The following is a 24,900-nucleotide window of genomic DNA, read 5'->3' as shown; positions in this document are numbered from 1 at the left end:
GACATCCGGATGGCCAACAGGCACATGAAAAGATGCTCAAGGTCGCTCCTCATCAGGGAAATACAAATCAAAACCACACTGAGATATCACCTCATGCCAGTCAGAGTGGCCAAAATGAACAAATCAGGAGACTATAGATGCTGGAGAGGATGTGGAGAAACGGGAACCCTCTTGCACTGTTGGTGGAAATGCAAACTGGTGCAGCCGCTCTGGAAAACAGTGTGGAGGTTCCTCAAAAAATTAAAAATAGACCTACCCTATGACCCAGCAGTAGCACTGCGAGGAATTTACCCAAGGGATACAGGAGTACTGATGCATAGGGGCACTTGTACCCCAATGTTTATAGCAGCACTCTCAACAATAGCCAAATTATGGAAAGAGCCTAAATGTCCATCAACTGATGAATGGATAAAGAAGTTGTGGTTTATATACACAAAGCAGTACTACGTGGCAATGAGAAAGAATGAAATATGGCCTTTTGTAGCCACATGGATGGAACTGGAGAGTGTTATGCTAAGTGAAATAAGCCATACAGAGAAAGACAGATACCATATATTTTCAGTCTTATGTGGATCCTGAGAAACTTAACAGAAACCCATGGGGGAAGGGAAGGAAAAAAAAAGGAGGTTAGAGTGGGAGAGAGCCAAAGCATAAGAGACTGTTAAAAACTGAGAACAAACTGAGGGTTGATGGGGGGTGGGAGGGAGTGGGGGGTGGGTGATGGGTATTGAGGAGGGCACTTTTTGGGATGAGCACTGGGTGTTGTATGGAAACCAATTTAACAATAAACTTCATATATTGAAAAAATAAAAAGAATAAATAAAATATAAAGACAATTAGCTCTAAAAAAAAAAAAGAATACATCAGTCTTTTAAGGGTTTTGCTCTGAAGAGAGGAGAGTAGAGGACAAAACCCAGTCTTTTCAGAAGATAGATAATATTAAGGCAGGTTGTTATGCCAGTAAGAATGATCCAGTAGAGAAAGTGATGGTATAGCATAGAGATGGGATAATTGTAGGAATGAAGCCCTTGAAAAGCTGAGATGGAATAAAATCTAGAGTGCATGTGAGAGGTTGGCCTTGGCAATAGGAAATTTCTTCCCCTGTAACAGGAGGGAAGGCAGAAATTCAGAGCAACACGATGGATAAAATGTAGTCTTTTCAATAAATGGTGCTGGAACAACTGGACATCCACGTGAAAAAAGATGAATCTAGGCAGACTTTATATCTCTCACAAAAATTAAAATGGATCACAAACCTAAATGTAAAACATAAAACTATAAAACTCCTAGAAGATAACATAGGAGAAAATCTAGATGACCTCCGGTATGGCAATGACTTTTTAGATTCAACACCACAGGCACAATCCACTTAAAGAAATAATGGATGAGCTGTACTTCATTAAATTTAAAATTTCTGCTTTCTTTTCCTTAAAAATTTTTTTAAAATGTTTATTCAATTTTGAGAGACAGAGTGCAAGCAGGGGAGGCGCAGAGAGAGAGAGGGAGACACAGAATCTGAAGCAGGCTCCAGGCTCTGAGCTGTCAGCACAGAGCTTGACATGGGGCTTGAGCTCATGGATCGCGAGATTGTGACCTGAGCTGAAGTCGGACGCTCAACTGACTGAGCCACCCAGGTGCCCCATAAAATTTCTGCTTGCTGAAAGATACTGTCAGGGTGACTGACTGGCTCAGTTGGTAGACTATGCAACTCTTGATCTTTGGGTGTGATTTTGAGCCCCACATTGGCAGTGAGTTTACTTAAAAAAAAGACACTGTGGCCTGGGTGGCTCAGTCGGTTGAGCGACTGACTTCGGCTCAGGTCATGATCTCACGGTTTGTGAGTTTGAGCCCCTCGACAGGCTCTGTGCTGTCAGCTCAGAGCCCGGAGCCTGCTTCAGATTCTGTGTCTCCTTCTCTCTATGCCCCTCCCCCACTTGTGATCTGTCTCTCTCTGCCTATCAAAAATAAATAAATGTAAAAAAAAATTAAAAAAAAAAAGACACTGTGATGAGAATGAAAAGACAAGCCACATATTGGGAAAAAATATTTGCAAGAGATGTATCTGATAAAGGACATTATCCCAAATATACAAATAACTCTTAAAAAATCAACGATAAAGAAACAACCCAATTTAAAAATGGGCCAAAGACCTTGACAGTCCCCTCACCAAAGAAGATATATTAATGGCAAATAAGCCTGTTAAGAGATACTCCACATTTCACGTCATCAGGGAAATACAAACTAAAACAATAGTGAGCTACCACTACACGTTTATTAGAATGACAAAATCCGGAACACTGACAACACCCAAGTACTGGTCAGGATATGGAGCAATAGGAACTCTCATTCATTGCCGGTGGGAAGGCAAAACGATACAGCTACTTTGGAAAACAATTTGTGAGTTCTTAAAACCTCTTCTTATCATACAATCCAGTAATTGCATTCCTAATATTTACCCAAAGAAATTAAAAATTTATGTCTGCACAGAAACCTGCACACAAAAGTTTTTAATAGCCTTATCATATTGCCAGAACTTGGGAGCAACCAATATGTCCTTCAGTAGGTGGATGGGTAAACAAACTGTGGTATATCCAGACAATGGAATATTACTCAGTGTTAAAAAGAAATGAGCTATGAAGCCATGAAAAGACATGGAGGAACTTTTTACTAAGTGAAAGAAGTCAATCTGAAAAGATTATAAACTGTATGATTTCAGCTATATGACATTTTAGACAAGGGAAAACTTTGGAAACAGTAAAAAGATCAGTGGTGGCTGGGGGCTTGAGAGGGAAGGATAAATAGGTAGAACAGAGAGGACATTCAGAGCCATGAATCTACTCTGTATGATACTATGATTGTGGCTACATATCACTATAAATATGTCCAAACCCACAGAATGTACAACACTAAGAGTGAACCCTAATGGAAACTATGTACTCTGGGTGGTAATGATGTGTTAGTGTCCACTGTGGTGTGAAGGATGTTGTCGGTGGGGGGATGGGGGTGGGGAGGCCAGTAGTCATGTGGAGGGGAGGCAGGAAGTTTATGAGAAATCTGTATACCTTCTGCTTAATTTTGCTGTGAACCTAAAACTGCTAAAAAAAAAATCTATTTTAAAAGATGCAGATGGGTTAGTGGAGTTTATATTAGAGAGATGAGGTAGTTTTCACCTTGTTGGATCTAAGAAGATTTGCTCATCAGCTGAGAGAGGGAGATGGGTGTAGGAGGTGAGGGGAAAAGAGAAAGTGTGAAATGGCCCTCTCAGAGACTGCTAAGTTGAATTTGCTAGGAAATCATAGTGGTAAATTTTGCAAAAGAAGAGTGCCAATTTGGGGCACCTGGCTGATTTAGATGGATGAATGTACGGCTCTTGATCATGTGGTTGTGAGTTCAAGCCCTGTATTGCATGTAGATATTACTCAAATAAATAAACTTAAAAAAAGTGCCAAATTGAGATTTCTGGCCATAAGTAGGAAGTGAATCTTAACAATGTTTTTAATTTTCTATAACAGTACTTTAACCAACCAATAGCAGGAGGGATGTCTATTACCTGGATTGTGGTCTTAAAATATCATTTTCTACTAGAAGAAAACAGGGATTCGTAAAGAAATGGCTCATGGGCCTTGGGCAGACCTTTTAGAGACAAAAAGGAACATTTTGTCATAACCAAGATCAAGGAAGCTGTCCAAAACTATAGTCATGTCAAAAGGGCTCAGAGGCCAACATGAAGAATCTTCCACTGACTAAGTATGGGGCAATTTTAGTATCAATAAAGAAAGTAACTGTGATGGATTAAAACACATCAAATATGTTTAAATCCATGAGTTTATTTTGATCACACACACACACACACACACACATACACACACACACCTTAGTGGAAATTCTTGAAGGATTCTAGCAAATGGCCTCTTTATTTCAAGAACTGGTAAATAAAGGGGTGTGTGGGTGGCTCAGTCAGTTAAGCATCCAACTCATTTATTTTTTTTATTATTTTTTTAATGTTTATTTATTTTTGAGAGAGACAGAGCGCGAGCAGGGGAGGGGCAGAGAGGGAGAGAGAAACAGAATCTGAAGCAGGTTCTAGGCTCCAAGCTATCAGCACAGAGTCCGTTGTGGGGCTTGAACTTCCAAAAGAGAGCTCATGACCTGAGCCAAAGGCGGATGCTTGACCAACTATGCCACTCAGGCGCCCCTAAGCATCCAACTCTTGATCTTGCTCAGGTCATGATCTGATGGTTTGTGAGATTGAGCCCTGCATTGGGCTCGGCACTGACAGTGCAGAGTCTACTTGGGATTCTCTTTCCCTCACCCTCTGCCCCTTGTCCACTAGTGCACGCAAGTGCATGCGCACACACATACACATTCTCTCTCTCTCTCTCTCTCAAAATAAATAAATAAACATTAAAATAAAACTGGTAAGTAAAGAGGAAGAATCTAGCTTTTTGTATCAGCTTTACCATTGGGTAACCAAACAATAGGTGTGGTGAAATTTCTCTTTAAAGAAGAGTTTCAGCAAATGAGGAATGATTGACAGAATTGGAATATTCCATTGTAATCCCTAATGAATTAATGAATTTAGATATTAAGCATTAGCAGCTGTGGCAATCACACAAAGCACTGCAAGATACTGTAACTGAACCAATGTGAGTTTGCTCGTTTGTGCATCAGAAACTGCACTGGGTTAGGTTATCTCACAAAGTACTTTATTTGCAGCAAATAAGGAGATCATGGGGAATGGCTTCCAAAGCCATGACTCCTGAGCAAGGGTGGTTGGGTTTCTTTTGTTTAGAGTTAGGATGAGTATTTAGACAGGGCTGCCTTGTCATCATTGTATGTAGAGGCAAGCATAAGGTCATGCATGTACCTTAAGGAAACATGTCTATACATACGTTGTGTGTTATGTAAATGGAGCTTGTGCCTCCTCCCTGGGCAGAGATTCTAGTATTAGAACAAGATAAAGGTAGTTGTTGGTCACTCTGGAAGTCATTCCAGGATCCATCCGCTCAGGTGTGAGTCGGGTTAAATTCACACTAGTCTGGGTAGTCTGGGCCGGCTGGTCAGGACAGGCTCTGTTGCTCAAGAGAAAGTTTTACTTTCCATTTGCCTCAGTTAAGAGATAAGCTGGAAAGAAGAGGTAAGGAAAAATAGAGGACAAATGTCAGTGAGTACAAGCAGGTGGACAGGAAAGATCAAGTCTTGAGGTCTAGCTGGTGATAATACTATGCATCTTCTGATAACACCCAACTATGAAGTGTCTTATAAAAAATGGACACAAATCTCATTAAGTCTTTAAATTCAATTACCAATTTCTCAAGAAATATAGAAGAAAGAGTAATTTGTTAATCTATACCATAGGAATTTAATCAGCAAAATTCAGATTATGAGAAACTTTAGAAGACAAATTGTGTCTAGAGATGGCTTTTCATTTGGATGATAGAACTATAAGTTAAAGAAAAGAGACCATAAAAGTTGGGACAGTTGTTACTCTTAGGAGGGGAGGGGGGTTTTGATTGGGAGAAACATGTGGAGGGTTTCTGGGATGCCTGCAAGGCTCTCTCTGCTTAAATGCTATTATGTACAAGGGTGGTTGCCTTATAAAAATTCACTAAGCTGTGCATTGGTTGTATCTGGCTCTCTGTATTTGAGTTACATTTAACAATACTAAAGTAAAGCTTTTAAATGAGATTAAGATATTGAAGTTCATTTTTAATTTTAATTTTCAATTAGTTGTTAGGTTTTCATAGGAAGTGGGAGGCAGGAGAGGCAGTGTTAAAGACTTCAATTGAGTCTTAATAACAGAGTTGAAAACAGCAACTAAGACTGCAAATCAAAGAATTGTAACTTGGGTATTTGAACTTAAAAAAAAAATCAAGTAAGTTTCACACAAAAGGAGTGCCCAGCATTCGTCAGTCACTCCAGCCATTTCCAATACAGGCTTTCATCTTCACACTGTGACTATGTAATCAAGTGGAGTGTATACTGAAAATGCCTGTTTACATATACTTCATCTTTTTCTAAGTGCTTTTACGTATATTATTTAATGAAAGCCTAAATAAATCTATGAGTGGAATTCATAATGCTATTTAATTCTCTGTATATAAAAGAGTGAATGCTTCTTTAATTACAAAATCTTAAAGAATATGTAATAAGAATGAACCTTTATTATTATAATCTACCTTTAATGTCAATACATTATTTAAGGTAATTTCTCCCTAATTTATAAGATTCCTAGCTTTTAAATGTGTAAGGAAATAATTTTCACTAGTTTGATAAAAATGGAGGTGTATCAAACAAATCTGAAAAAAAATTTTAAATATTCATGGTAGTTTCACAAGTCTGAAGTAAATTAAAACTACCTTTTTTTTTTTTCTGTCAGGGGTCTCTTTATTAGTATCCATGACCAAGGGCATATTGCTTCAGTTCTTAATGCGTGGCCAGAAGATGTCATCAAGGTAAGTTATCCAATTTTTCTACTATGGCAAATTTGTTCTTTTTTCTATCCTGTAACATGCTGACAATTTTCATGATATCAGATAGCATTCACTAGCTTTTCTAGTGAATGTCACCTAATTTATATTCCTTTAATTTTTGCATACTGGATTAATTTTATTCTGATACCATTTAGAGACTAAGTTTCCCCATTTTTTTTATCTAAGTTCTTAGTATTTCTTTGTTTATTATAAATGATAAGTGTTGAATAAATGTTGAAGTTGCCTCTGAATTTCTTTAAGCAAAATCCTTTTTCACATTTGTTGGGTTTAATCATCCACTAAGAGGAACACAGGTAGACAAAAAATCCATTTCCTTTACCATTTCCTTTACCATTGTGACCTTAAGTAGCTCATCTGACTTTCCTAAGTGAGTGAGCTAATGAAAATAAAATAAGAATAGTATCCAGCATTTAGTAGCTTTCAGTGAGAGAGACTACCTGGATTAACTCTTACAATTATCACAATAATTCAGTGAGGAAAGGAAAGGGGAGTGTGCTCCACAGTAGTGCAGGGTGGCAGTTGGAAGGTGCATGCAGGCCTCAGAGCCCTTGCTCTTGGACATGGACCCTGTCACCTTCCTTGTCTCAGGAATGTGAGAAGTACTTGTCCCTGCCTTGGCTCTTGTTCGTCTGTCCTTCCTTCCTTCCTTCCTTCCTTCCTTCCTTCCTTCCTTCCATCCACATGCCAAGCACTTTGTGCTATGTTTTTGGAGTAAGAATGAACAAACTGATACTTTTTAGGGGTGCCAGAGGCACTTCAGCTGTGACTTCTTTTTTTAAAATTAATTAATTAATTATTATTATTATTATTTTTAAAAAATTTACATCCAAGTTAGTTAACATATAGTGCAACAATAATTTCAGGGGTAGATTCCTTGATGCCCCTTACCCATTTAGCCCATCCCCCCTCCCACAACCCCTCCAGTAACTCTCTGTTTGTTCTCCATATTTAAGAGTCTCTTATGTTTTGTTCCCCTCCCTGTTTTTATATTATTTTTGCTTCCCTTCCCTTGTGTTCATCTGTTCTGTGTCTTAAAGTCCTCATATGAGTGAAGTCATATGATTTTTGTCTTTCTCTGACTAATTTCACTTAGCATAATACCCTCCAGTTCCATCCACATAGTTGCAAATGGCAAGATTTCATTCTTTTTGATTGCCGAGTAATACTCTGTTGTATATATACACCACATCTTCTTTATCCATTCATCCATCGTTGGACATTTGGGTTCTTTCCATACTTTGGCTATTGTCGATAATGCAGCTATGACTTCTGAAGCATCACCCCCTTACTGATCTTTCTTTTGAGCAGTCATGGCTAGAATTGATTCACTTTGCTCTTTGAGGCTTATACCAGGCAAACTTGTAAAGCAGAATGTTTTTCATGATTTCCAGTCTTCCCAATTTTTTCACTTTTTTTTTTTAACCTAAGTTGCTTCCTTAGCTTTTCTCCCACAAGGTAAACTGCACTGTCCACAGATCCTGTCCTTAGGAACTACCCCCAAAATGTGTTAATATAATCTGTGAAATATAAAATGTCTAAGAAGGACACTTACAATTTAACTGGAATCTAGAGAGAATTTTAAGAATGAGTCAATATAGAAAATAGTTCTAGGGTAGAGAGGGCTAATTAATATGGCTATTAATATTAATAATTAATATCCATATAATCATAACAGCTAGGCAATACAGTCACCTTTATGTTTTTCCTAGCTCATCTCTGAATATTTATCTTCATTAGTAGCCTACCTTTAGTCTTTCAACTCTTAATATTAGGCCCTCACTGATATTCTTGATCTTAACTACACCTACTATTCTTTTAAAAGTCTAGCATAGTATCTGACACAGAATAGGCACTTAAATGGCAGCTGTTTATTTGTAATAGAATATTGAAGAATAAGATGTCGTCTCTACTGTATAGTTGAAGGCACACATAAAACAAAGGCAATCAATTAGACAATATGTACGTAAACTGGTATAAATTGTAAATTCCATATTCATTCAGAGGATAATATCATTCAGAGAAGGCTGAAACAGTTAAATTGTTTTAGCAAAATTGGAACTTAGATTTAGCCTTGGATAATTACAAAGGGAAGAAGATCCTATCTTAGGAAGGGAAGAGATGCATGTAAGTATCTGGTTCAGGAAGAGAATGGTGTATTTTTGTGCAGTAAGTGAATTGGATGCCCTGAACAAAGCTAAGTGTTAATGTTGAAATGTAGTGGAATTCAGATTTCAAATTATTATGAAAATTCTTGAAATTCAGAAAGAGGTGTTTAGACTTGAAATAATAGAATGTCATATTTAAAGAAGGGGACTGGCTTTATGTAAGTAGTGCTTGAGGAAGGTTCATCAGAGAAGGAAGAAGAGGCAAGAGTGTTGCACCCAGGGTGACCATAGTAGAAAGGCCCTGGGGAAGAAAAAGAAGGAATGAAGACAAGACACATGGTGAGGGTGTCTGTGTGTGTGTCAGAGAACCCCCGCATGTTTCATACAGAGTTACTAGTCAGGTAATGCCCAGATAAAAATTGACAGAGTGGGATGAAGGTTGAATTTGTGAAATGCAGACATCACTGAGAGAATTGCAGTTGTCTTACTGAGATAATCCTGCTGTTGTGACTTCACTGTTGTATAGAAGACATCCAGCTGCTTGATTTTCCTTACGTGGGAGACAGAGTAGGTAAAAACAAAAGCCAAGGGAAGGTCAATATAATGGTAAGCTGTGTAGATGGCAATTTTTTGTATTTCAGAGGGTTCCTTCACTATTAAGATCTACCCTTCAATGTTGAAATGTTTGCGAATTAATGCTCCAAATGTACATTTGTAACAAGGCACAGAAGCAGCTAAAATAGCAAATGCCTCAAAACATTTTAAAAATTACTCAAATAGCTATCACCTTTATAAATGTCCATGGCATATTTATATAATAAAATTAATAGCTCAGGATGAGAGAAGAGCTTAGGGAATAAAATTTATGAAGAAAAAGAACATTTTTCTTTGACTTTATATATAAGACATAGATTTAGTTTAATTTAGATGTGCTATCAAAAATAAATGGAAATACTATGTTATTTTCAACCTCTTCTTTTCTTTCGAGAGAGAGGGTGCAAGTGAGCAAGGGGTAGAGAGAGAGGGAGAGAAGTGGGACTCATGCTCACCCAAAGTGAGGCTCGAGCTCACCCACAGCAGGCCTCCAGCTCACCGGAAGCGGGACTCAGCTCATCTAATGCAGGGCTCAAACTCACAAACCGTGATTTCATGACCTAAGGCAAAGTCAGATGCTTAACTGACTGAGCCACCCACGCATCTCTGGATGAAAATCACAAGTAGCAACTCCCTGGGTCTAAATATCTTTAATGAAACCTGGAAAGCATTATATACATTATTCAGATCATATCTAAGTTATATGACTATGTTGCTGTCCTAAAATATCTTCTGAAAATATATAATTAAAAAAAATTTTTTAATCTTTATTTTGGGAGAGAGCGTGTGAGCAGGGGAGGAGCAGAGAGAGAGGGAGACAAGAATCGGAAGCAGGCTCCAGGCTCCGAGCTGTCAGCACAGAGCCGGATGTGGGGCTCGAACTCATGAACTGTGAGATCATAACCTGAGCCGAAGTCGGATGCTTAAAGAACTGAGCCATCCAGGCGCCCCATATTCTGAAAATATTTTTAAAATATATGCAGGCCAACTGGCTTTACCTGTTTAAAGGACACATTTATAAAAATATACATTATCAGCGATAGATAAAAGTACCTCTGTTTATGATAGTATGATAAATAGAACAATCTCAAATATGTGTTTGAAGTATTTGGACTTTGGAAATTTGGTTTTAATTTAAAAAGCAAAGTTACCATTTTCTGCAGTGTTTGTTTATCTTTCTTATCTTAAATCAGAGCCAGCTAACCCAGTGATATCAAGTTGCCTTCTTCAAAACAGCATAACCTATTGACCCTTTGCGATTAGACATGGAAAATTTGACAAAGATCATGTCTTTATGGGATATGCAAAAATAATTTTCACCCACTTCTCAAATGTATTTATTTTTAGGGCAGTTCTTTAAGAGCTGCATAATATAGGTGAACAGAAATGTAAAAAGATCTCAAAAGTATATTTAAAATTTTTTTTCAGTTTATTTATTTATTTTGAGAGCACAGGTAGGGGAAGGGCAGAGAAAGGGGAAGAGTCTCAAGCAGACACTGTGCTGTCAGCATAGAGCCCTGTGCAGGGCTTGAACTCGCAAAACTGGGATCATGATCTGAGCAGAGAAATCAGTCACATGTTCAACTGATTGAGCCACCCAGGTGCCCCTCAAAAGTATATTTTAAAATATGTTCTGCACTATAGCATAGTGGAAAAACATTGTACTAGAGGTTAACATACCTAGTTTCTGGCTCTTTGGTATTAACCAGGTAAATACCTCAGGCAGATGATTTCAGTTCTCTGATCTTAATTTCCTAATCTATAAAATAAGAGGGATGGACTAAATATATTCTAAATTCCCCTTCAAAAATACTATGACTCTGTAAAACTCTTGATGATAATAGTATTGATAGCTACAATTTGTTGAGGATTTGTAATATACTAGGAACTATGGTTAAGTACTTTGCATATCATTTTATTGAATCATAGATTTATTCAATTAACTAATGTTTATTCATTGTATACTATGTGCCAAATCCTGTGCTTGGTGCTGGTGCATAGTAGTGAATAAAACAGAGTGGGATCCTATTTTTATGCACCTCTTCTGTAAAGTATCTTTATTCTTCCCATTTTACAAATAAGAAACAGAAAATTTAATTTGTCCATTTATTTAAGGTCAAATGACTGACATTTTCCCAAGGCTCCATGGAAATAATGAGTATAACCGTTTATAGAAAATCTAATAAATTGTGTCTCATGAGATTGGTTTTGCTTAAATTCATATAATGGCCATGAGTCACAGAACAAGGATGTTAGATGTGCTAATTTCACACAGATCTCAAATAAATTAGAAATAAAATCTCCTCATGATTAAAATGTATGACTCCTAGATATTCAAGGTGATTGGAAAGAAATACACAAAATTCATTGAGTCTAGTGGAAGATTACCAGGTAAAAGAAGTAGCAGACTGGACTTGGCATATGTCAAAAATGGTAGAACAATATCCAGTGGTTAGGTTGCTAAAGAGGATAGTTCAACATTGCTCTGAAAGTAGGATGTGTGAAAATTGCTGTGAAAATGGTGCCAAGATGCATAAAGTAAACATCAAAGCATTTGGAGGATACTTAGCAGTCATGCATTATTTAACTAGGGCACTCCCAAAATCATGCTCAAAGTGGATGGTACTGGTTTCAGAGCTTCTCTCAGTTTCACTCTGAGCTCCTAATTCCCTGTGTCTTCCCACTCACCACAAAAGTTATTTGACTCTTTATGTGCATATCGTCTCTTCTCTCTTCACTAACCAATTAATCGTATATATGTATTTTTTAAAAAATAGTTTAAAAATACATACCAACTTTATTTCTTCCCTCCACTCTTCCACACTTAAGATCATATAAAATCTCTTACATGTATATTCAATTTATGTTTTTTGATAGCTTAATATTTCATTACATAAGTAGAGACTTCTACTTCAGAAGTAGCGACCAGGAACTGTGCCCCTGGATTTTCAAACATCTATTAATAGATACTTTTTTTCTTTTCTAGGCTATTGTGGTGACTGATGGAGAGCGTATTCTTGGCTTGGGAGACCTTGGCTGTAATGGAATGGGCATCCCTGTGGGCAAGCTGGCACTGTATACAGCCTGTGGAGGGATGAATCCTCAAGAATGTCTGCCTGTTATTCTGGATGTGGGAACAGAAAATGAGGTAAACAATTTAAGTCTATAAGACAGCTGAATACCTTAAAATATAGCACCAATTCTTGCGTTTTGAGCTTTTTTCAAGAACTTCATGAAATTCATTCTTTTCTGTCTAGTTCTCCCTCCCTCCTCAAACTCTTCCCCTAAGTCTTATAAGAAAATTATTCTCTTTTCCCTTTTTCTTCCCCTTCTCTATAACAAGATTAATCCTTTACTAGCTCTTTAGTGTTTAGTATCCTTTGATGAACATTCACACCACTATTCTACAGAGTATATGTTTTATAAACTTTAGGAGATCATAGTTACTTTTTAAAATTATTGATTCCGTACTATGCAGGAACTAATCCCAAAGGATTTACTAAATTTAATCAGTGTGAAATGTAGTTTTAAAAGTCTGTTTAAACCTGTAGTAGATGATTTGGAATTTAGTGTTTCTCATTCCTGGATCAGTATTTTAGAATCTTAAAGTTGTATATCAGTACATATTTTTGTTCATCCTTTGTTGCTAATAGTTAGATTCATTTATAGTGATACATACTAGAAATTAAAGGTAGAATATGTACAGTTTTTATAGTTGTTTTCTTCCCTTCTAAAGCAATTGACCCGTTAGTAATATATTATATTAGCTTGAACAGTTTTTATATTCATTAATAGAGAAAGTTATAATTTTTAGCTTCCTATATATGTGAATGTTCATTTAACCTTTATAAAGGAAATATTTTTGTTTTAAGTTTTATTTATTTATTTTGAGAGAGAGAGAAAGAGAGAGAGCACAAGCAGGAGAAGGGCAGAAAGAGAGAGGGAGAGAGAGAATCCCAAGCAGGCTCTGTGCTGTCAGTGTGGGAGATTGCCCAAAGCTGACTTTCAGGCTTGATAGTTCACTAAAAGGACTCAGATCTCACTGAAAGCTATTATAGTCACAATATAATGTATTATAGAGACAGGATATAGATTAAAATCAGTGAAAGGAAGAGATGCATAAGACAGAGTCTCAGGGTTCCAAATGTGAAGATTCTATTTTCCTTTCTGTGGAGTCAGGACAAGTTACCCTGTGGTATTAATGTGTGAGATTGATATGTAACCCCCACTGTTCAGAGTTTTTATTTGGGCTCTATTACCTAGACATGATTGATTGATTGATTGATTGCCCCTGTGAACTCGGGCACCTGTTCGACCGATTACATTTGGACCAAAGTCGCCCACCCCAAGTCACATGGTAATTTTTTCTGGTGTGGTCAGTCTCCACCTTGTGACAGTTAGTTGGGGCTCCTAGGCTGTTAAGTAAAATGGTCAGGCGCTATCCAAAATGGTTGAATGCTTGTGAATCATGTCACAGATTTATGTAAACAATAGACAAAAATATAAGAGACAAACACACAAAAGGAAAAATAGGTCTAAATTTTAATGTTAAATTAAGTAGAATTCAGTTTTAAACTCATATAAGATTATGGATTTGATCATTCAAACTTTTAAGGAAATGTAGCTCCTGTACTCTATAAAATGTTCCAGAGTATATTAAAATTCATAGCTTCACATTTCATTTTGAAAAGAACATAACCTTGATATCCAAACCTGGTAAAAAAGAAAAATAGCACATAACAAGAAACTGATAATTTGGCTCATGTTTACCCATGTTCCTACCTTTACCACTTTCTAGGTGTGTACTCTTGAAAAAGTTACTGAACTCTTCGGTGCTTCAGTTTCCTTTGTAAAATGAGTACCTGCTTATAGAGTTACCACAATTTAATACTCTTAGAGTGTTTATGATTGTGATTAACATTTTGTAAGTACTTATTAAATGTTAGTTTTATGAATATAGATGCAGGAACAAAAATCTTTCATAAAATACTGGCAAACTGAATCCTGCAGAATACTTTTAATGTCAAAAATTATTCAAACTATTAGCAACATCATAATCCATGGTGCTTTATTAGAGGAATTCCTTTAAAGTTATCAAGACACTTGTTATCACTGTTCTCTTTGATTATTCAGAAAGTACTAGCCTTTGCAATAAGACAAGAAAAACAAAGGTGATAGTTTCATGGAAAAGACACAGTTTTCATTATTTATAGGTAATATGTTTATTGATGAAAACCAAGAAAATCAAGTAAAAATTATCATGACCAAATTCGAGCCCTCAGTAAAGTGATTCTTGTAAAATAAATACTTTCTTTTAATGTTTGTTTATTTTTGAGACAGAGAGAGACAGAGTATGAGCGTGGGAGGGGCAGAGGGAGAGGGAGACACAGAATCCAAAGCAGGCTACAGGCTCCAAGCTGGCAGCACAGAGCCCAATGCGAGGCTTGAACTCATGGACCATGAGATCATGACCCGAGCCAAAGTCAGACGCTTGACCGACTGAGCCACCCAGGCGCCCCATGCTTATAAAATAAATGTTAAAACTCAACAGCTTTTCTAAGTATTTGTAATAACTAATCAACAAAAGTTGTTCCATTTGCAATAGCAACAATGTTTATTCTGCTAATGTTATATGGTATTCAAAATTTTAAGCAAAGAAATAGTGGTATTTGATTTGGTTCATCAGAGGAATGATTTTTTTTTTAAGTATACATCTGTCTTCTTTTTTTCCAAAAACTAATAGAGGTATGTTTTATTTATTAAGCAGAATATATTTTGTTTTTTAGTTAACTTTTTCATAATTTTATTCACTTTTGGGACACGTATCAACTGTATTTTGTTAACAATAAAGCACTTATATATCAGGAAGAATAGAAGCCATTTAGATTCTAGATTAACTTTTCTGTTGCTTAAAATAGAAATGCTCCAACATATGATTTTATTTTTCTGTTAGCTATTGGAGTTCAAAATCTGTTAGTAACATTCTAACTTATGAGCAATATAACCTGAATTTTTATGTTTATAGCTCTTAATTAATATATATTGGAGAATAGTGAAATATTTAGATTGAGATGAGTTGCTAACTCTTAGTGTTCTTATTTAATTCATTCTGACCCTTTTTTCTTTTTCTTTTTACTGCTGCTTTACTGAGAAGACAAAATTCACTACGATATGACAGTGTAAAATATAATGGAGTTTTTATGTTGCTGCTTTATGTTCCACTTTCACATGTGGAAAATTGTTTGCTGTGAAAATATTCCTGTGATAAAGACTTTTTGTTTTTCCCTGTGGTAAAAGCTTTTAATCTTCTGTCTTGTGAATCTCTGTCCAGTTTGGCACCTCATGGTAAAAATACACAAACAATTGATAAAATAACTTACTTCCTTATCCAGAATAATGTAGGAAAGTTTGAGAACTAGATCCGTTTTTATAAATTATAAATGTTTTCATCTTTTATTATAAATGCCTATATTGAGTAGTAGTGAAAACAGGAAAGAAATTAGGAGCCCATTGATAAGACATTCTTCACTTGGTATAAATCATACTCACCTGACTTCTTAAATCTCTGCAGCTTTCACCTAAAGAAGGTTTAAAGATCAAAGATAGTAATGGAGTGCCTGGCTGGTTCAGTTGGGAGAGCATGTGACTCTTGATCTCCAGGTTATAAGTTCAAGCCCCATGTTGGATGTAGAGTATTACTTAAAAATAGAATCTTAAAAAAAAAAAAAAAAAAAAAGAACAAAGACACTGAAACTGAGCCATAAAAGTGCTTGGCTAAAAAATACTCTTTTTCTTTAGGTTAATAAAGCAAAGCATTCATTTAGTCAGGATATATGTATGTCTGTCTTATTTTTCATCTGTTACTTTATAGATCACATTTTACTTATGTTCCTTGTGAAACAGTTGCTGTATACAATTTACTTCAAGTAAATTTTCTTCAGTTGTCTTTTAACAGCATCCCATATTCAGTTTCTTTTTAAATCATTATTGCAAAATCTTTTCGTAGTAATCATGTTTATTATTTGTCTATTTTTCTTATATAAGTGACCAATATCAAAGTTTGCTGTTTGACTAAAGATGTGAGTAGATGTTCCTTGTGTCCCCTACATGCTGATCTAGGTTTTATTAGGTCTTGAAGACTGCTTCATGTATTACGTGGTGTGTTTTCTAGGGCTGCCAAAATAGTACTACAAACTGGGTGGTTAACCAGTAGAAATCTATTTTCTCAGGGTACTGAAGGCTAGAAATCCAAGATCAAGGTGTTGACAGGGTTAATTTCTTCTAAGGTCTCTCTTCTTGGCTTTTCTTCCTCTGGTTTTTCTCCAGTGTCTTCACGTGGTCTTTCCTCTGTGTGCATCTGTGTTCTAATATTTTCTTATAAGAACACTAGTTATATTGGATTATGACCCACCCTAATGACCTCATTTAACTTAATTACCTCTTTAAAAGACTCCATTTCCAAATATATTCTGAGGTGTTGGGAGTTAGGACTTCATATGATTTTGGTGAGGACACAATTTGGCCCATAACATTTGGTCACTCTTAAAGAGGGCATGGGCACTTGTTTTTTGCATAGTTATTCTTTATTTATGAAATCATTGCTCTAGGTCTCAGATTTCTGATTCAGGTTTTATGTTTCGTTTGCCCTTCGGTTCGTATTTACAGTGTATCTAGATCTAGAATCCTTACTGGAACTTGAACTCACAAAGTCGAAGCCTTCTTGCATTCAGAAAATTCCCTCTTGTCTTCCAGAAACTGCTCTTCATATTTGGCATGAACCAGCTATGATGGAGAGAAACTGAAGAAAAACCTTACAAACCTTATGTCATATATAGCTGCCATGTATCTTTTAGCCCTTGCACAGAAACTAGTGTTGGCGCTAAAATGTGGTTTTAATGTGTTAGTTTTCTATTGCTACTGTAAAAAGTTATTACAAACTTAATGCCTTAAACAACACAAATATATTACATTATAGTTCTATAGGTCAAAAGTCTGCCACAAATCTCAAAAGGCTAAAATCATTAAAGGTGTCTACAGGGCTGTTTCATATCCTGTCTTTTCCAGCTTCTAAATACTGCCTCCATTCCTTGGTTCATGGTACTCTTTTTCCATTTTCAAGCTAGCAATGTAGTGTCTTTCTGGCTTTACTTCCATTGTCACATCTCTTTCTCTGACTACAGCCAGGAAAGATTTTTCAATTTTCAAGACTCACCCTTAATCACATCTCCAGTCCTTTTTGCTGCATAAGGTAACATGTTTACTGTTCTAAGAATAGGGGAACTCATTATTCTGCCTACCGTTGGGTCCCAGATAGAATGTCATTTGTCCCTCCACCCTCCTTCATTTCTGTCTTCTTCCTTTCATATTATGGGATTGCTTGTCACTTCAGACAAGTGATCCTGCACTGGAATGAACACTAATCATTACAGTAAAGCCAGAGGAAAGAAGATCGCTCAGTTTCCAGGCTTTCAGTTTGTAGTGTCACGTGCTTACTTTTTGCGGTCTCTTTTTATCTCATCCTCTCTAAATTAGATGATAATGGATGGTATCAAGAATTTCTTTATTTTTGGAGATACTAAACCAATGCCTTGGAAATGAAATGAGGTCTCTTCAGTTTGGTTTATATGCACTAAAACTATCAGGAAGTTCTTGAAGTTTGTGATCTATTTAGGAATACCCATTATATAAACTAAAATAGGACAAAATATTTACCTGAGACAGAAACCTTTGGGGAAGTAGAATACTTTTATTTTAACTTAATAATATAAATTTGAAATTGGTGGTTCTCAATATATGTTCCATGAAGCAACTACTTCAGAATTACCAGGGGTGCATGTTAAGAATGCAAAATCCTGGGGTGCCTGGGTGGCTCAGTTGGTTGAGCATCTGACTTCCGCTCAGGTCACGGTCTCATGGTCCGTGGGTTTGAGCCCTGTGTTGGGCTCTGTGCTGACAGCTTGGAGCCTGGAGCCTGCTTCGGATTCTGTGTCTCCCTCTCTCTCACTGCCCTCCCCTGTTCACTCTGTCTCTCTCTCTCAAAAATAAATAAAACATTAAAAAAAAAAAGAATGCAGAATCCTGGGCCCTGCTTCAGATTTACTGAATCACAGTCAGATTTTAATCACTTTTACTTCTACCACTTTTTAAAATTTGTGCCAGCTCATATGCATGCTGACATTTAAAGTATTGCTTTTATGCAATATTTAAAATTTTATGTCTCAGACTCTTGACTGAATGTTGGCAGTTGGTTTGCTTAATTGTACTGATCATATGAGCCAGCAAAATAGCTAAAATTACATACTATTTACAGAACCTGATTTTTTCATTTGAAAATGAGTAAATAACAACAAAGAAAATGATTATCTGTATATTATAAATAAAACTTAAAAACAAATGCTAAAGTGGGGAGTGTTCATACCATTACAGATAAATATTGATAATATTCTGAATATTTAGAGAACACTTTGAAGTCAATAAGAAAATGTCAAATGTGAAATGTAAAAATTGCCTAGGGACATATGGGCATAGATAATTTACAAATGAAGAAATAAAAATGATCAATAAACTTATAAAAAACGTTTAACAGTATTCTAAGAAAAATACAAATGAATGCTACTTGACAACTTTTTATATATACAAATATATGTATTTTTATATATTTAATATTTGTGTATTATATTTATTATATATTTATATGTATATTATATATATATATACACACACACACACACATATTTATGGAAAGATAATACTTTTACTTGAAGCTGCAATAAAATAGATATACAGACAGTTCCTGACTTATGATGGTTTGGCTTAGGATTTTTGGATTTCACATTGGTACCAAAGCTATATGCATTCAGTACAAACCATACTTCACATTGTGAATTTTGATCTTTTCCCAGGCCAATGGTATGTGGTATGATCTTCTGTCTCTCTTGTGATGCTGGGCAGAGGCAGCCATCTGCAGCTCCCAGTAAGCCACACGGTCACGAGGTTAAACAGCCAATACGCTTACATTCTGTACCCAGACAGCCATTCTGTTCTTCAGTGGAGTATTCAAGAAATTAAATGAGATATACAGCACATTATTATAAAATAGGCTTTTTGTAGATGATTGTGCCCAAGTGTAGACTAATATAAGTGTTCTGAGCACATTTAAGGGAGGCCAGACTAAGATATGCTTTTCATAGGTTAGGTGTATTAAATGCATTTTCAAGATATTTTCAATTTATGATGGGTTTATTGGGATGTAAGTCTATCATAAGAAAGATCTGTACTTATGTGTCATTGGGTGGAGATGTTAATTTGTTCATCCTTTCTAGGAGGCCAGAATTTGAATACAGATCACAAGTTTTTAAAGTGTTCATCTAATGACCTGAAAACTCCTCATGATATATTCTATGTGAAAAGGGGTTATAAAACAGTCTATGATATTGTCATACATTTGGAGAGATAATATTCTACATGCATAAAGAAAAGGACCTAGAAGAATATGCATCAAGATGCTAGTAGTCAGTAGAGATTATTGGTATTCTTTGTTTCTAATTTTACTTTTCAGTGTTCTCAAATTTTCTTATAGGCAAACATTGCCTTTGTAATGAAAAAAGAGTCCTTAAAATATTAAGAAACTTTTTTTCTGACTACCAGATTTTTGTAATTTGTTGGAAAAAATCTGAATACAGAATATTTAGGGTGTTCACAGGATAAAAATCATTAAATTTAGGATATGTCCACAGATACAGGATGCCTGGCAACCCTAAACACACAGTAACGTCTATTTAGGAATGAAAAATAAATTATTTTTTTGATTCTTAAGAAAATATTTTTTAATTCTCCATCTCCATATTGGAAAGGCAGGAATGTGAGAGATCAGAACAAGGTGAAAGTTGATAATGATTTCTGTTAGCATTAAATACATGAATACTTTGAATAAAAATTTCCAACTTTCCAGAAATGGGATATTGTTAATGAGTAATTAGCTTCACCAGTGTATTCCCTCCTTCTCTCCTTTTTGGAACTCTCTTATATCTCCATATGTTTTGTCTTTTACTGTTTTTCCCCTACTCTTTTTCCTTTTTTCATGCTTATAAGTCGTTAATGACACCACATGTATTGTATGTGACATCTCTTGCTAAAGAAAGTCTAACCTTTTTTAAGTGCTTGCTTAATATCAAGTCTTTGATTTATTCTCCATCAAAGATGTATTAAATGTTTACTCATGGCCATAAGAAGTTTTTAATACAATGAATTAATATCACTTGTATGCCAAGCTAGTTGGTCTATGGAGCCATTATCAAAATTGGGTAATCTTGTTAAATTGTTTTGTGTAGATACTAATTTTTTTGGTCAGAAAGCTCTCCATGAATGCACTCAAGCCTTAGTTATCATGACATTTTTTAAAAATAGTAACTTTTGACAAGGACATTATGACTGTAAGAATTTTATAACTTCCTGGTTTAATTCAGAAGCTTTATCTTGTTTATAAATCTTCATAATTGACCCTTCATTGTAGTCGGACTTCTTTATGATATATACTTTAATTATTAGCATGGGAAAGAATGAGAGAAAAGAGAAGAGGGGACGTGTAACATCTTTTCTCAATTGTGTTCTTTTTCTAATTCACATTTTCGAAGTCCAAATATATTCCACACATGGAGAAGGTATTTTAATTCTGGCAGCCATTAGTAGCTCATTGGCACTTCAACCTCAGCTTTTAAGAAGCCTGCCAGTAGATTGTTTAAAGTTTTCAGGCCTCACAAAACAGCTGGGCTTTACAATAGCACTGTTTTAGATTTTACATTTCATCTGAAATACATTTATATGATTAAATATGTTAACTTCCAGCTAGTTGGAAAGCCTTAACTCATTGTTGTGTAGTACATTATAAGTAGGATGACCACATAATCTATTGGCCAAACCCACTGAAAGAGGATGCTGTTAATAACTATACTAGGATAATAGGTATGAACTGGGCTGTAATTTCTGTTGACTTTTAGCAAATCCCAACTCAGATGATTCAGATGGTTAACCTTTTAACATCACAACACCTGCAAAAACATATCATTTATCCATAATAAACCACATCCAAATTTAGTGACTTCTAACAATTACTACTTTATTAATGTTATTGATTCACTGGGATTGGTAGGAAGGCCAGGATGCTTATCACAGCCTTTTTCCATCTAGATTCTCATCCTTCACAAATTGTTTACATTCTACATGTAAAATATGCACATCTCCATCCTAGGTTCCCAGAAGTTTCATCCCACAACAACAGCAGGCCCAAAGTTCAGGATCCTGTCATCTAAGTCAGGTCTAGATGCAAATGAAGCTTCTTGTGTTTTATTCCTTGGTGTGGCTGCTCTTAGCTATTCAGTGGTGAGGCAGGAACAGAATAACCATAATCAACACTTCGATTCAAAATGGGAGGAATAAGAATCATATTACTCTCAGTGGCTCGTGGCAATTTTGAATTGCCACTGGACACATGTTGCCAGGCTGCCTACCTAGGGGGAGGGCATATTTTTTGAAGGGGGCCTAGTTGTGTTTCCTAAGAGTGGTTCTGTAGTTCATTGTTCTTTTAGGCTTTTGGATCTGAGTCTGAGCTCTTGGCGTCGTCCTTTGAGCTATCCCTCCTTTTCCATAAGAAATGGGCATGTTGCAGCTGAATAGCTTTCTCTGTCCGCTCTCTGCCTGTGGAAAGTTGGGGGCCCAGAGAAGTGTTTTCATTTTGGAGTGTCTCTGTTCCAAATCGTCCAAATAGTACCGTACCCTAAAAAAATTTTTGAAGACTTTTTATATGAGACTGTCTACTTCATTAGATAAAGAAAGGACTTACTCATAATTATTTTCAAAACAGACCTTCTCCTGACATTGGCTGCCATATCAGAATGCTGCAGAACCAGTTCTTTTTATCTAGTCAAGATGGTCTGTTAGGCTCCAATTTAAATCAGAGTTTCCCACAAAAGGTGTGCTAACTATACAGTTGAATCTTTGACTGCAGGCCTTATTTTACTTTGGAAATCTTTCACAAGCAAGTCTTGTGTCCTCTGTATTCTCTTTAAATTTTGCTCACAAGCTAAACATTTCCTTATTTATCTCATCTCTGTTTTGACTTTATCATACAGCTAAGAGAAGCCAATTTACACATTCAGCATTCTGCCCGGGTATCTCTTTAGCCAGATTCACAAGTTCTTTAGGTACATCGTCTGTGTTTCAGGTTACAGAAGATGACAGTTTTTCCATTGTTTCACTATAACATGGCATAGAATGCAGTTTTCTTTCTAGTCCACAAAAGCAGTTTGTCTTTTTAAATTTGTTTCAGCAATATTTTGTAGTTTCTAGTGTATTGGGCTTACACACATTCTCTGAAATATATCCCTGTGAATTTTATGTTTTGGAATACTATTGTAAATGAGGCTATATATTTTATTTCATTTTCAACTGTTCATTGCTAGTATATAGAGATAGAGTTGATTTGTGTATGTTGATCTTAGATCTGTGTTAAATTCACATATTTTTTTTCTAGTGGGTTATTTTGTGTGTATAGATTTCTAAGTATTTTCCATGTACGTGATCATGTGTATACAAATAAAAACAGTTTACTTTTTTCTTTCCAGCCTATATTCTTATGTTTTCTTTTTCTTGCCTTATTGTAATGGCTTGGGTCTCCAGTATAGTGTTGAATAGTGATAGTAGATATCTTTGCTTATTTCCAGTCTTAGGGGAATAGCGTCCAATCTTTCACTGTTAAATATATTATTAGCTGTGGTTTTTCCACAGATGCCCTCTATTAGGTTGAGGAAGTTCCTACCTTACTATTCCTACTTTACTGAGAGCTTTTGTTATGTATGCATTTTATACATTGAAAAAATTGATCTCATAAAAAACACTATTACTTATACCAAAACTTGAACAGAGTAAACTTGAGCTTTGTAAAGTTTAAAAAGTTTAAGAAAACTTTAGCTAAGGGTAAAAATTTATTTTTAATATCAGCCAGTTAATATATTAAAACTGTAACTAAAATGCTTGTTGAAGATTTTACTTTCAAAAACAAAATAAATCTAAGAAAAGAATTGGTATCTTTCCATTTCCTAAACTAATGTAATACTTCAAAATTCAATATTATTTTTCTATATGATAAACTTTGCCTGTAAAATCTGAATTGAAGTCTTCTAATTAGCACTACTGAGAGATTTTAATTCCTTTTATCATCCCCAAAATAAGGCAGAATGTTTTAATGTCTAGTAATTACTTTTCTTATTTGACATATGAATACTGTAGATATGTAATACTAATAAAATATAATACTCTGTAGGTGAATTCTGGCTCAGTATGGAAAGATTTTATTTCCATTTCTATCCTCATTATGTAGATGAGGAAACTGAAGCGCAGAAAGAATGAATGATATACCTATCGTTATTTCTATATCTATGGTAACTTTTTTTTTTTTAATAGGATTTACTTAAAGATCCGTTGTACATTGGGCTACGGCAGAGAAGAGTGAGAGGTCCTGAATATGATGACTTTTTGGATGAATTCATGGAGGCAGTTTCTTCCAAGTACGTATCATCTTTATTTATCTTTATTTGAATTGAATTTCAAAAATTTAAAGATAACCTAACATAATAAACTACACAAGTATCCAAGTTTGGTGTAGTGTGTTTAGTAATTGGAAGGGATTTGTTTGAAATGCGGGCGCACACACACACACATACACTGTCATGGTTATTAGTGACTAAATGATAAAGTCATGTATCTGTCTCAAAAAAGATTGTCTCTGGGGGAGCCTGGGTGGCTCAGTGGGTTAAGTGTCCCACTTCAACTCAGGTCATGATCTCGAGGTTGGCGAGTTTGAGCCCCGCGTTGGGCTTTGTGCTGACAGCTCAGAGCCTGGAGCCTGCTTTGGATTCTGTGTCTCCATTTCTCTCTGCCCCTCCCCTGCTTACACTCTGTCTTTCTCTCTCAAAAATAAACAAACATTAAAAAAAAATTAAAAAAACTGTTGTCTCTGTTGCTATTCCTGAAGATACTTTTACAAAAATCTTTAGATCTTGTGGTTATTGAAATACATGATTATGGTGAAGGAGGCAGTAGTCAGTGACCAAATTACCTGAGCAAGACTTTCTGTGATTATTGGCAGTCTGTACTTCATTTCTGGCTGCTGATAAAATGTGATCTTTAGTCATCTTTGTGGGTGTATCTGACCCTTTTGTGGTAGGAGAAGCAGAGGAAGTGGGGAGCAAATGTGAGTTAGTATAAGCCACAAGTCCAGAATGGTGTTTAAGAAACAGGACATCCAATCACAGTTCATGAGTCTCTGATTAAATCTACAGTATATGATTAAAGTGCACTACTGTATTTCACCTAGTTTCAATAGCACTAGATTGTGGGCCAAGTACTACTATAAAGTTTTCCATTTTTTTTTTCTTTCAACAAAGAAATTTCCACCATAATTTAGTAATGTATTCTGCGATAGTTTTGTCACACTAATGGACAGTCATCCCATTTGCTACTACCACAAAAACCAAGTACTATTTTAAAACATATACGTTGCCTTGGTTTTTCATAGAAATAAACTCATCATTAGAATGAGCTGTAACTAGAGACATACTTCTGGGGTTTTTTTTAGTGTAAGGTTTAATTTTAAGAAGTTGTATGCAGCAGCAGAAAGTGCTTTCATCAGCTTGCACAATATTTAGAATATA

General features: G+C 35.7%; 1 protein-coding gene across 1 annotated transcript in view; it reads left to right on the top strand.

Moving 5' to 3' along the window:
- ME1 (malic enzyme 1) overlaps window positions 1–24,900 on the top strand; it is a 190,553-nt gene that overhangs the window by 70,132 nt on the left and 95,521 nt on the right. The window contains exons 4-6 of the mRNA XM_060616066.3: window positions 6,380–6,455; window positions 12,180–12,341; window positions 23,651–23,754. Coding sequence (XP_060472049.3) covers window positions 6,380–6,455; window positions 12,180–12,341; window positions 23,651–23,754 — 342 coding nt within the window. The remainder of the gene's footprint in view (window positions 1–6,379; window positions 6,456–12,179; window positions 12,342–23,650; window positions 23,755–24,900) is intronic.

Source organism: Panthera onca, chromosome B2, assembly GCF_046562875.1.
Source record: "Panthera onca isolate mPanOnc1 chromosome B2, mPanOnc1 haplotype 2, whole genome shotgun sequence".
In the NCBI taxonomy this organism is placed as follows: domain Eukaryota; kingdom Metazoa; phylum Chordata; class Mammalia; order Carnivora; family Felidae; genus Panthera; species Panthera onca.
Note: the sequence above shows the minus strand (reverse complement) of the source record. Positions and strands in the feature narration are given on the sequence as shown.